The following is a 13364-nucleotide window of genomic DNA, read 5'->3' on the forward strand; positions in this document are numbered from 1 at the left end:
GGTTTGAAGGCTCCCAGGCTGTAGATACGAAATGCAGGACTGGACAGGGGCGAGGGGGCAGAGAGGAGATAAGGCATAGCTGAGTGGCTACAGCGTGTACCCTGTGGTGGAAATCTAGATAGGCAGGTACGTATATGGGACGGCGGGGTGGGGCATAGCCCCTCCCCGCCCCGGTCGATGATCACAGGACTCCCTCCCCTGCCACCCTCCCCGCGGCCGCTGGGCTGCTCCGCCTGCGCCCCCTCCCCCTGGGCCGGGTTATGCAAGCGGCTCCGCGCCCGAGAAGCAGCAGCATCTGCGGGGCTCCCGCCCCTGGCTCCGCCCCGCTGCCGGCCGCGCAGGAGGAGGCGGCCCCGGCATAAAGCAAGTTTTGTCCCCGCTGCTGCGCCCCGCGAGAAGGCGGCGAGAGCTCGACCCCTGCCCGCGCCATGGCCGCGGCTGCCCCCGGGCCGGAGCGGGGAGGCAGCGCGGCGAGAGCAGCCCAGTAGCCCCCCGGCCGCGGCGCCGGCGCCTTAGCTCCGCTTGCCCGGCCGCGTCCGCTCGCTGCTGGCCGGGCCCCGCGGCGCAAGGCGGGGAAGCTCGCGGTGCTGCTGGGCTCGGGGCCCCGGCACCATGTGGGGCAGCAGGATCCTCCCTGAGCTCGGGGACGGCGGCGGCTTGCGCAGCTACAAAGCCGGTAAGGAGCCCGCTCGGCCGCGCATCCATCTCTGCCTGCCACCTTCCCTCTCGCCCGGACCCTTCCTCCACCCTGGGCGGCCCCTGCCTAGCGGGTACCCCGCGCTGCCTGGTGACTTCTGGGCACCGCGCCGGGTTTGCAGAGAGCAGCCAGTACCCGCCAGGCACGTCTCCGTCTCTCCCCTCTCCCGGGTTAAACAGATGGCCGGGAGATTGGTCTCCGTGCCCCAAGGCTGGCTTTGGGGCAGACCCGGCCCCACAACCAATCGGTTCGGTTGTGCTTCAAAAACAGTTGCAAAGGATGGGGGTGGAGGGGAGAATAATAGTTTTGGGGAGGTGGCAGGTCAGTGCAACTAATTTCTGGTGGTGCGTTTGCAGACAGGCTGCTCTGTGTAGAGGGGCATTTAAGGGAGCCATTTGAGCCGAGGAAATGCAATTAGCTCGGGGCTATATTTAGGGCTGATCATAATTGCTTTTAAATCTGCGACTAAAAAAAACCCCTCTTCCCACCAGATACTTCACTAGTTTTGCTGAAAAGGGAGAGAGACAAGTTTGGGGTTTGAGGAAGAGTCTTTATTGCACATCTGTACTTCTTTTGCACATGGCAAGAAAAGATCTAGTTAATGAATCTTTAGTCAGTGAGTATAATTGAGGCAGCACTGGTACAGTGACTGGAAACATAGTGATACCTCTGTTGTTTTTTTCGGTAGTGTAACTTTTCAGGATATATGGTATCTTGGCCAAATTCATCCCTGGTGTAATTCAATTTCAAGTGTTTTTTAGATTGTAAAAGGATGAGAATAAGGGAAGGCCAGTTTTCTTGAAATCAGTGGATTTACACCAGAGAAGAAGCTGTCTCATTGTGTTTAGATGTGTTGTATATCTCTGTTGGTAATTAAACAATGCACTGTGTGATCCCCTTGATTCTTGTTGCGGTGATGGCTGAAATGACACTGTGTTGTATCCAGTTAAGTACCCATTTTTTTTATTAAAGTGGAACAGTTTGGTCACAGTGCTGGGAACACACTGTATATGGCTGTCCGGCACTTGAAAATACTATCATTCTTTTGCAACATTGGTAGTTATTTTATATCTCTAATTAGCTGGATTTAGGGATATAAATATAAACTGCCTACGGTTGCAGGAGAACTAACTGTTATAGTTTATACAAATGTAGTTTTCAAATACTCCTTTTTTTGTGTCATTTTCTATTTAGTTAGCTGGAACATAGAGGTGATGACAAAAGTTGATCTTATCTAAATAATCTGCTTTTCCTTCATTCACCCTAGAGGATGAAGGACCTAAACGATAGATATCGTTGCCTGTATGCATGGTTCTTGTTTCAAATTTAGACTGCAACCAACATTTTAGCCATTTTTTTTAACATTGTTTTGGACCTTTAATTTTAATGTCACTTTCATAACTGTTTCTGGCCTGCATTTGAATTCTGAGTTTCTGCAATTGGCAAGACTTTTTCAGGCTGATTAATATTTAGAATTGAATTTTTAGAGATGATTTTGTAGTGTATCGATCTTATGAATAGTACAGCTCATGGGAGCAAGGGCTTTCAGGATTGGGTCCTCTATCTACGGGCAAATAAAATAAATGGACTGACTGCAGAGCGCTTTAGACAGTTTTCTAGAAGGGGGAGCAAAATCGTGCAGTTCCTTCTCAAGTAAAATCCTCATGATTTTGCTCCCTAGTCTAGATTAATACATCATTGTCAAAGTGTCAAAGGGATAAATTCTGCTTTCTTCTACATTGGTGTAATTTGCAAGTAATTTCATTGAAATCAGCTTACTGTGTTAGTTTTGAAATTGAGATATATAGTTTAATTTAGGAATTGCTGCATTGTTGCAAAACATCTGTCTCTTTCCTTAAATGGTATATAAATAGTTGGCATGGTTAAATGGCAATATTGTTTGCTTTTGAGCTGACATGTTTTTATTTGAAAATATAAGATATTTCTAGCAGCTCTGAACCTTCACAAATAGTCCAATGTGTGCTCACAGTAATATGAAATAAAATGCTGTTATTTTTTACTGGTAGCAAGAATTATTAATTTTTTAAAACTATATATAATGTAGTTGTAAAAGATTAGTTATAAGGCTTAGTATCAGAGGGGTAGCCATGTTAGTCCGGATTCTTTGCTGCTTTTACAGATCCAGTGGCACCTTATAGACTAACAGATGTTTTGGAGCATGAGCTTTCGCGGAAGAAGTGGGTATTCACCCACGAAAGCTCATTCTCCAAAACGTCTGTTAGTCTATAAGATGCCACAGGATTCTTTGCTGCTTTTATAAGGCTTAGTTATTCTTTTGTCTAGTTATCTATTCTTTTGATAGGAAAAGTTGTCATATTCTACATAAAATTAAAAGAGAAAAGAGCCCAGGGCCTAAATTTTGGAAGGGCTGAGTACCTGTGGATTCCTTTGGAACTGCAGGAACTTGGCAGCTTTGAGAAGATGGCCATAATTATTTGAAATCCGGTGGTACAAATAACTGAACTTGGGCAGTGTATAACATCGGTTGTTATGATCACTAAACTTAGGGCCAGATACAAAACATATTCCTGTTAATGGGAGTCTTTTTCCATTCACTTCAGTGGGCTTTGGATCAGGCCCTTACTGGCTATGTGAACACTGCAGTCTAATCCCAGAATTCAAATTCGGGCTCAGACTTAACCCCCCCCTTCTGTCTATACACAAATTGTGCTAACCCAGGGCTCAGTCTCAGGATCCCCCGAGGGTGAAGGTTCTGAGCCTGAATGAAGCTGTGATCCAGGGTTCAAAGCAGTAGAGACTCGTGCTTTGAGAGTCTGCCAAAAGTATTCCACTATCTCACAGGCTGGATTTCATTGTCCTTTTTCCCAGGACATCCCTTCTACATTAAATTGATATACTTGGAGGACTGGCCAACTGTTCTTTTTTGGTCCTGAAAAGGGCGGTTTGAGGTATAAAGTATAATCGTTACTACCGTACTACCTTCACTGGGAGGTCGGTATATTCTGCAGCTGAATATTGTGCGCCAGTGTGGTCTCTCAGCAGTCACACTAAGCTCCTTTACACTCAGCTCAATAATAGTATGCACATAGTGTCAGTGATGCTCAAATTGGCTCCAGTTGGCTGGCTCCCAGTCCTATCTCACATCTAGCCTCTACAGATTAGAAAAGCTGTTCAGACATCTTGCTTTCTTAATGCAAGTGCGAGGATCCTGCTGCACAGTGACCTGCAGAACCTGCCAAAGACGAGATTAAAATCCCGCAACCCTCTATGGAACTGTATCAAGACCCTTACACCCACCTTTGATGCTGAGACTCAATGGAGGGTTACATGGAGCATTTTGACTGCTCAAAACAAACAGCTTGTTGTTGATCCTGTTGAGGTACCACCAGATTTTGATTTATGTCAGAAAGACTGGTGCAGCTTGAATTGCATCAGGACATCTCATGGGAGATGTGGACAAATCCTCTTTAAATGGAAAATGAGGCAAACACCTGTATGTGACTGTGGTCACCAGGCACAAATGATGGAGCACATCATATCTGAGTCTCCCCTTCGTTTGTTTGCCGAGGGCCTGAAGGACATTCACCAGTTCACTGCTGTGGCAATGTGCTGGCTATCAGACTTAGATAGACATTTGTAGTCATGGCTACCTATCCAAGCCATACAAAAGAAGAAAAATTTCATTGTCCACTGAACAGTCAAGTTTTCCCACGCTGCGCCACGAACCAAGGGCTAGGGCAGCCTCATTTGGGGAGGCAGCTAGGAAATCTGGAATATGGGTGGTTGGACTCGGGGCTGCATAATGCAGTGTAGATGCTGGAGCCCCAGGTTGGAGACCCAGAGTTCAACAATTCCTAACCCGGGGTTACAAATGAGTGTAAAATGTTCAAGCCCTAGGTTAGCAAACCCAGGGTCTGCTAACTTGAGTTCTATTCACCCTATGCTTACATTGCATTATAGACATACCCATTGTGTCTGCACTGGGAAGTCATTTGGTTTAGGTTAAACTTAAACTGAATGTTCCGTTTCTGTGTTTGAATCAACCGTCCAGTATCCCTTAGTTCATGAATAGATGAAGGGTTTACTTACGTTTGTTCAGCAAATCTCAGTTCCGATAATCTTTATCGCAACTGTCTCTGCAATATTCTATAAATTACTTCACTGTCTGATTTCCATCCTCCTCTTCCCCCCCCACCCCCCATGTTGTGCTTTTGGAATAATCTGAGTTGAATAAAAAGGGACTTTGGCTCTCTTCTATTATATGAAATGCAGTTTTTAAAAGCAAATGTATAGTTTGGCACAACACAGAATGACATGCATGGTTAGTTAGAAAACGAAGAGAAGATAAAGGTCAAGTGCAACCTTTGAGTTCTGATCTCTGAAAAAAATATTTCGAACACAGACTGAAGAAACTGCTGCAGTTAAGGGTGTCCATAAATAGTATAGGGTAGCAAATGAAAGGAGTGTAGTTAGAGGTGCACAGCCATTCTGATTCAACATTGATGATGAATGCCAATGTACTTTGCTGTTAGCAGATCTGATACTGTTTGTGTTGGTACAAGGAATAAAACTGAGACTGTTGAAACAGTATGGTGTCATAAGATAATGGTCTCCTACTGGCGAACGAAAGTTAAGGCATTATTTTCAAAGCTGGAGATTCTTGTCTTATGACAATGTGCCCCTCTCCCCTCCAGTTACATATCTCTCTTGGACCAAGTGATTGGTATAGATTTTTATATCTTTTTGTCTGTTGCATATTGGTGCAGTAGAGTTGAAGACTGCAACATTATTGACCAGCTGTTATTGCATTTTGATTGGTTGACACACACAGTAGGTTTTCACATTAAATTGATCAGAATAGTTTATCCAGGAAAACATAATATTTTGTTAGAAGCATATTCTACATCCGTGGAAAAATTCTTTTTTCAGTAAAGTACGTTGATGGCTAATACCATCCCCTTTTTTCGTGAAAAATCTCATGGTCTACTTAAAAAAATTAGATACAGAGTGTGGAACACTATCACTAGTTATATAACTGGATCATGAGATTTTTTTTTTTCTGTGAAAGATATATAAATTCATTTTAATTTTCTTAAAACACAATGGGCCAGATCAGTTCCTGGAGTGTACACGAAGGAGTAATTTGGCCCTGTGTGTATTAAATGTTCAGGTATAGCATAGATAAAATTTATTCTGTTTTCTTTCATATTTATTTTCCGAAACCAGTAAAGTAATTGTCTTTATAGGTAAACTGCAGTGATACACAACACAAATACCCAGAATTCTTTGGAAAATGTTGAAAGTCTAGCTGTTTTTGAAGTCTTTACTCACATCATGTTTTGTTTCCAAATTGTTTTCATTCTGCGGTTTAAGGGAATTTTGCATTCTGCAATGAAAGTAGGCATTAACTTGTGCACAAATCTGTAAACAAACCTATGTGCCTCTTTATAGCCAAGGATTAAATGGTAAACATTTACACCATGGCAAATACTGCTGCCAAGCTAAAGTCAGTCTAAGCTCTGTTAACACGTGTCTATTGTTTGAAAATCTAATAATAATTTTTAGAATTTGAGTAGGTCACTTTCAGACCCCTTTGCAAACATTATTGCTCATAAAAACCTCCTGAGTTAGATAAGTAATTTCTCTTTATTTTACAGAGGCATAAACTGAGATGCAAGAGTTTATAACTTGCTGAAGACCACACAGGGAGTTCTGAAACTGACTCCCAGCCTCAAGCCCAGTCGTCCTGACTATTGCTTGAATTGCATAGGCAATTAATGACACACTTCAGGCTGTGAAAATGTTCATCTGAATCAACAGTATCCACCAGACAAACAATCATTCACTCAGACTGTGTGTGTTCAGTATGATATAAATGATTGCAGGAATTTAGACAACTGCCTAATGATTTATTTGTAATATGTTTGTTTACCTTAAATAAATGGGACCATCTGTGTTCATACTGTAGTTCAGTAACCAAAACTGGACTATTGCGGCCATGGGTCTGCGTGTCTGAGGAAGGTTTGGCCACCTGCTCAACAAACTTGAAATAAGGAAGCTCCTAAGGGTGTAATTAACATTATATAGAAACAACTTCCTAAGTCTTGTGACATGTAATACATTAGGAATGTGATTAGTTCATATCCACAAATCCCTGAAGTTTCTCTTACTTAAACCATATATATAAGCTAACATGCGTAAAAGTTAGACAGCCTAGTTAGTGATGTCATAATTAAAATTGTGATAAGGTTGCAACTCATTGTGAGCTTTCCTGGTGTTAACTTTCTGAACACAACTGCCTAGTGGCATTAATGAAACTTAGGTGCTTAGTTTGTACCGAAAAGAGAGAAGTACTTGGAAAAACTTAGTTCTTTTGGGGTTCGGGGGAGGGGGGCTGGGTTGGGGGAAAAGATTCAGTAATTTCATTTCTGTAACAAGTTTTGCTCATCAGTAATTCAGGTTCAGCTACTAAGGATGTGATGGTCCTCTAAGCCTGCAAGGAGGCGGGCTTATCTTTGCGTGCTGGTCAATAAATGGTGAGTTAATGTCGCCCTATAGAGTGGGCATCATATACATATTTATGCCAGACACACACAAATCAGGTTGCTATAGTACAGAATGAGTGATTATCGGCGTTCACAAACTCAGTATGACAATTATGGGAATGGACATTGAGGCGATCTCTTTACTCTCCCTCAGTAATAATGAAGTAAACTGAGATTCCTTGTTGGAATGGTAGTTACTGTTAACTCCTTACATCTCTCCTCCAAGCTATAGCTTTTCAAAACATTAATTTTAAAGCTGTATATATTCAAGGGATTTCGTACTACAAAACACTAATGTCTTAAGAGGTTGAGTGCAAAGAATTGATGGGTCTACAAAATGCAAAAGTAGAAGAGCAGTCATATTGTTACTCAGTGGTGTTTAAGGAAGGCTGCAATCTTTTCAATTGTATACTCACACTCAGAACTCCTGATCTGACAATGGACTACATTGTTTTGTAACCCTGTATATTTTTACAAAATACGTATCTAAAATGACTCTTTAAAATATTCTGCTCAGAAGCGTTGGGTTAAATTATAATACAGTGAAGTTATCTCACTGTACAAATCAGAACTATATATTAATGGTTTGCCCTGGGCGGCTATGTCTACAGTAAGAAAAATCTGTATGTATGTGTTTAAACAGGTGTTTATTAACTCATGTTGCCTACTAGCGTGTTAAAATCATGGAATAGACTAGGCAAGCTGTAGTTTTGACAGCTGTTAGCCGGTGAAAGCAAACCCTTAGTGATACCTTAAGATTTTCCTCAGTCAGCTAGTACATGTTAAAGCTGCACTTACCTTGTCTGTATTGGGATAGTAACATTTAACGTGAGTAAGCTAGTGTGTTAAAAGTCCACTCTTTTTTTTTCAATAGTATGGATAAAGCTTAGGTTATCACTGTGTTTGGCAGACCCCTATCTTGATAGAAAGCACAAGTGAAAAAGATTTGTAAATCTAATGGTTCTGGAAGGACTTGACGTTGTAGGAACAAATGGTTGTGCTGCCATTGTTGGGAGCAGAGTATGTGTGTTGTGGATAGGTTATTATAGGAAGAGGAATAGTTCTACACTTGTCTCCAGTATCAACTGTTCTGCCTTCCACATTCTTTAGAAGCCTGCCTCTGCCTTGCAACCTGCTTGAGGCTTAACAGTGGAGGAGTTAAAACCACTTGTTAATTCTTATGGTGGCCCACTTTGTACAGCTGTAGTTAAGAAGCATTTTTTTGCACTCTGCCCTTTGTTGTAAAGTGTTCAGTGACACACAACTGCGCTGTGAACTGAAAGTTTACACTAAAACTCTTACACATGTTGTGGGAGGGAGAGAGGGCGAGAACCCCTCCTTCCCAGCCCCAGCTGGGGAATCTCCCCTGCTACAGCAACCACGGAGCTGAAGCTAGGAAAGAGGGCCATCTCTCCCCAGCAACTGCAGCCCTGGAGCTGGAGAAAGTTGCCTCTTTTTTTCTCTGGCCGCCATAGCCCTGCATGTCCTAAATTCCCCTCTGCCTCTTCTTCTCCCCCCACTGTCCCCTCCCACCTAGTCGCTATTCTCCCCAAGGCCACCACCTCACTTTACATGTGCGTCTTCTCCAGGGTCCAGGCACCTAATTAGTGGAGCCATGCCTGCGCAGCTCAACTAATTAGGTGGATGGCCCTTCATTTTCTCGTGTGCGGCCATCCAGGCACGCACTTTAGCGGGAACTTTGTGTGGGTCACCTGAATGGAGCTCGTCCACGGACCACAGTTTGAGAACCTCTGATAAGTTATTAGAAAATATGCAGAACCTAATGTAAAGGAGTGTAGAGGTCTCTTACTTTCCTGTGGGGGAGATTTTTGCTGGCCTGGCTAATTTGAGGATGGTTAGACTGGCACAGGCAGAGCTACAAAGCATTTGCTCAGCCACTCAGTCATTGGAACCTATAGAGGCTCAGAAGTAGGGGTTGAAGAATTCATGCAAATATACTTAGAGCTGTGACCAACCTTGTATGGGTCCTGGCCATTTGCTCTGCTGCACCTGACAATTAATTTCCCTGCAGAGCTGCCTGTGGAAGTTTAGGTAGAAGGATCTAAGGATTTGGGATCCAAGTTAGCATTCTCCAAAATAGCTGGTTGTCTGTCAGCTGGTTCTGCTGCCAGAGTATTCGGCATCCTACTGATTTTCCAGCATTTGTCGATTGAGTAGCCCCCAGAGGCATGACCTGGGAGATGATGGCCTCTTCCTGATGTCATTCCCCTTTGACCTCTGCTGCCATGTGGCAAGTATGTGGAAAGTGTAGAAAGGGCAATAGTGCATATGCTACCTGTCCTCCCCTGGGAAGAATTTCCCTCGTTAAGGTGCATTAGTCCCTCAGGTTTCACCTGGTGCAAAAACTCCTGCAGCAAGAGGGAGGATGAATCAAATCTTAAAACTACATGAGTCTTTCGAATAGCCTCTTCACACCGATTTGGTTCACCACTACAGTCCATCTGGTGACTTCAGGAAGTAGATATTCAGCTGCAGACTCCCACATGGAGGACAAGGAGAATAAGGAGAGAGGAGCAGTAGGAAGAAGGATCATGATGTTAACTCCAGGGAGTAGGACAGCTTCAGTGGCACTGGCAGATTTGAATTCGTCCAGAATAGTATTGTATGCAGGGCTTTGGAGCTGTGCTCCGGCTCCCCTCCAGTTCCAGGCAAAAACCTGCAGCTCCGCTGCTCTGGAGCTCCTCCACGCTCCAGTTCCGGGCTCCGCTCCAGTTCTGGGCTCCACTCCAAAGCCCTGATTGTATGAATGGGGGTTAAAGTGATAAGGGGAGACTGCTTTTACAAACCCTTAGCTGAGAAAAGGCAGGCTAAAGACTGAGTGCACTAGTGTCATGGTCAAGAGAAGGATTTTCTAAGGGGCTGTACAGCAGGTAGTAGAGAGCTGGGAAGTTACTAGAGAAAGAAGAGTGGCTGGTGGTGTTAATCACTTTCTCTTCTGCAGCTGTCCGTGTAATTCCCAAAACCGTGTGTATCTCTGAAAACTAGCCAGTCATGGAGTGGCTGAGCACATGCTCTCCTTCTGCACATTTAGTGACAGAGGCCATGAAATTTCCAAATCCAAATTCATTTATAAGGCATAGAAGCTTGTGGATAGGCTTATAAAGAAGCATTTTGTTCAATGCCTTTAACAGTTCTTATATATAATATACATAGATATAATCTATGTAACAAAAATCCTTTTTGCTTATTGGGACAAACATAATTTTCAGCTTTTAATTCATCAGAGAGTCTTAACATGCAGTATCCAAGCAAGAATCATTCCTGAGTCACTCAGAAACCTTGTCTTAGATTTTTATCATAAGTTATCCAGTTTTTGGTGTCTGGTTTACTCTTTTTGCGATATGGCATGTCCAGATGGTGTTGGAAGCTGCAACTTTTTTTCAAATATGTTTCTGGGTAAATTGGGCAACTTTTCAAGATTGGTTTTCTTTAAAAATGGCAGCTCTTCTTGGATTCCTGCTCTGCAACAAAGTTATCCATATGTATGAACAATCCTGATCCTTAGGAGACTTGTTTTATAGTTGAGAATTAATGCAAAAGAGACTTAACTTTATACAGAATTCTATGACTCCTGTTAATCAAAGGATGAAAGCATCTGTGGGTAGAAGCTCAAAGGGATGACCTCGCACAAGGTGGTTAGATTTACCCCTTTATTTAAAAAAACAATCTTTTCTAGCAAAAGTGATATGGAAAATGGGGCTAACACTTATATTCATGATGTTCTGTATCTTCATGCACAGCTCCTTTTGATGTAAATAGAACAAGGGCTTGGTATGGTCGTTGTATCAGAAGAATCATCATTAAATCATATAGAAGATTTTACTGTATATAAAACCATTAAACAGTTGAGAAGGAAGAAGAACAGAAGTAGCTGTTGGTAGCCTGGAGAGTACCCTGGGTGGGGTCAGGTGGGACTAAGGGGAATATTTGCCATCAAAAGTAAGCAAGCCCTTTGACGCTGTTATTCAAAGGAAAACTGAAAGTTTATTCCGGCTCCATGGGAGCTTCCAGGATGCTGGCATGCAGTGGATTGGAGTGGAGCTGTTGAGTCCCAGGTCCTGTCATGACAAACAAAAAGTGTGTGTGTTTAAATCATCTTCGTTGAACACAATTGGAATGCCCAGGGAAGGTGCTGCTAACGTGTTTTGGAGCAGTTAGCTGGCTGTGTTGTAGCCTAGTTTTCCCCTATGTCTTAACAGGGCTGTTCAATCCTGTTAAGCTAATGTGTTTAAAAAAATAAACTCTTTTATTGCCTGTCAGGACTCGCCCACAGCGAATACTTCAGTTATTGGGTTGGAGTGGGAGTCCTGAAATAATTCTGTTCCTACTCTGTAGCTTGGGAGTATTTCTTCATGCATGTCTCTTTTTCCCCTTTGAAATTCCCTAGTGGCTTTCTCACTTTGGCTAAGTGCTGAGGAAAGGATTTCATTCCAAATGTACATAGCAAGTGTAAAGAAAATTGGTGCTGTGTTAAAATTATAGAGTGAAATCCTGGCCCCATTCAAGTCAATCTCAAAGCTCCAAGTGACTTGAATGGAGCCAGGATTTTGTCCCTTGCATTCAGATATGGAAGTGTGGAGTCCCACTTTTAGATCCTATCTATGATGAGAGGTACTGGACCTTCCTCTTGAACAGTCATGGTCCTGAGACTTTTAGACATTGGCTGTGGTAGATCTTTAAGTGGACCCCTCTTTGTGTATAGTGCATATCACCACTAGTTGAAAAATGTGGAAATTCTTTCATGTTTCAATGGAAATACCAGATTTTTGAAAGTTATTGACCAATTGTAATACACCTCCCTACATCCCATTTTTTACATGGCTGTTCTTTACAGTCAAGGTTATTTATATACCTTTGCTTATAATGAAGAAGAGGGGTGTCTTTATTCTCATTTCCCCAAATCCAGTGCACCAGGGTAGCAAGAGTTCTTTTGTGATTCGCTCTGTTAGCAAGTGTGAGAACCTTCTATAAAACTACTGAAGTTTTATTGACTGACTTGTAGTAAACATGATGATTAGCCCCACCCTGTATATAGGGAGGTGGGACTGGCTCTTTAAAGAGAAGGAATTAGGGTGCTAGGACAGAGGAGGCTCTGGAGGGGAAACCCTAGGAATGGCCAGGCTACGAGAAGACACTTCGGCACAGGTTTATGTTGTGGTGCTGTCTTTGAGTTATCAACAAAGCCAATCCCTGGGAAAGGGCTAAATTTGGACACTGACTTGGGGGTCTGAGTGGTCTTCTGATGCTGGGGAAGGGATTCAGCTGTTCATGTACAATATGTCTTGTTCGACTTCAGCAATTGGCTGCATACCCAGAGGGCCCAGTGTAGGAAGTGTACACAAATACAGTGTAAAACCAAATCTATAAAAGATTTTATTATTAATGCTGTCAAAAGAGAGGTAAAGCAACTTTTAATTGATAGGCTCCCTGAATTTAAAAGGGCGACTCCCTGTCTGCAGTAATCAGATTGAATTGAGAGCAAAAGTGGAACAGGGGGGTAAAGAGTACATTGAATATGAAGACAAGGAAGCGAGCCAGCATAGCAGGCATGAGGTAATTTATGGAGTCTTTTGTGCCAAATGTAAAATAAAAAACATCTGTAGTCTACGTTTCTGAATTTTGCTGTGTGCTAATAGGCTGTATCTGGAAGAAAGAAAGGAACTCATAAATATTATTAGCAAGTGAGGTAAAATCTTGGCTCTACTAAAGTAAATGGCAGAATTCTCATAGACTTCAGTGGGGCTAGGATTTTACCTGTGATTGCTAGGTTGATAGTAAATCTTTATAGTTAAGTAAGTGTGTGTGTGTGTGTGTGTGTGTGTGTGTGTGTGTGTATGTGGTATATATATTCATAGATTATAAGGCCAGAAGGGACACTGTGATTGTCTGGTCTGTCATTCTGCGTAACACTGGCTATAGGACTTCCCTTCATTAATTCCTGTTTGCAGTAAAGCACATCTTTTTTGAAGAGCATCTTGTCTTGATTTTAAAAATTTCCATGTAAGGTAAATCTACTGCTGCCTTAGTAAACTGTTTCAGTGGTGAGTAACCCTCAGTGGAGAAACTAATAAGTAAATAAAAGTTTAAAATATTGCACTTTATTTCAAGGGTGTGTGTGT

The 13364-nt window shown here is 42.6% G+C and overlaps 1 protein-coding gene across 2 annotated transcripts in view; it reads left to right on the top strand.

The window, feature by feature from the left end:
• Positions 1-582: 582 nt before the first annotated feature.
• Positions 583-13364, top strand: part of CEP85L (centrosomal protein 85 like) — a 175103-nt gene continuing 162321 nt past the window's right edge. For both annotated transcript variants that reach the window (XM_050949566.1, XM_050949567.1), the window contains exon 1: positions 583-676. In XM_050949566.1, the coding sequence (XP_050805523.1) occupies positions 613-676 (64 nt within the window). In that variant the 5' untranslated portion in view covers positions 583-612. The remainder of the gene's footprint in view (positions 677-13364) is intronic.

Source organism: Gopherus flavomarginatus, chromosome 4 (assembly GCF_025201925.1).
Source record: "Gopherus flavomarginatus isolate rGopFla2 chromosome 4, rGopFla2.mat.asm, whole genome shotgun sequence".
NCBI classification, from domain to species: domain Eukaryota; kingdom Metazoa; phylum Chordata; order Testudines; family Testudinidae; genus Gopherus; species Gopherus flavomarginatus.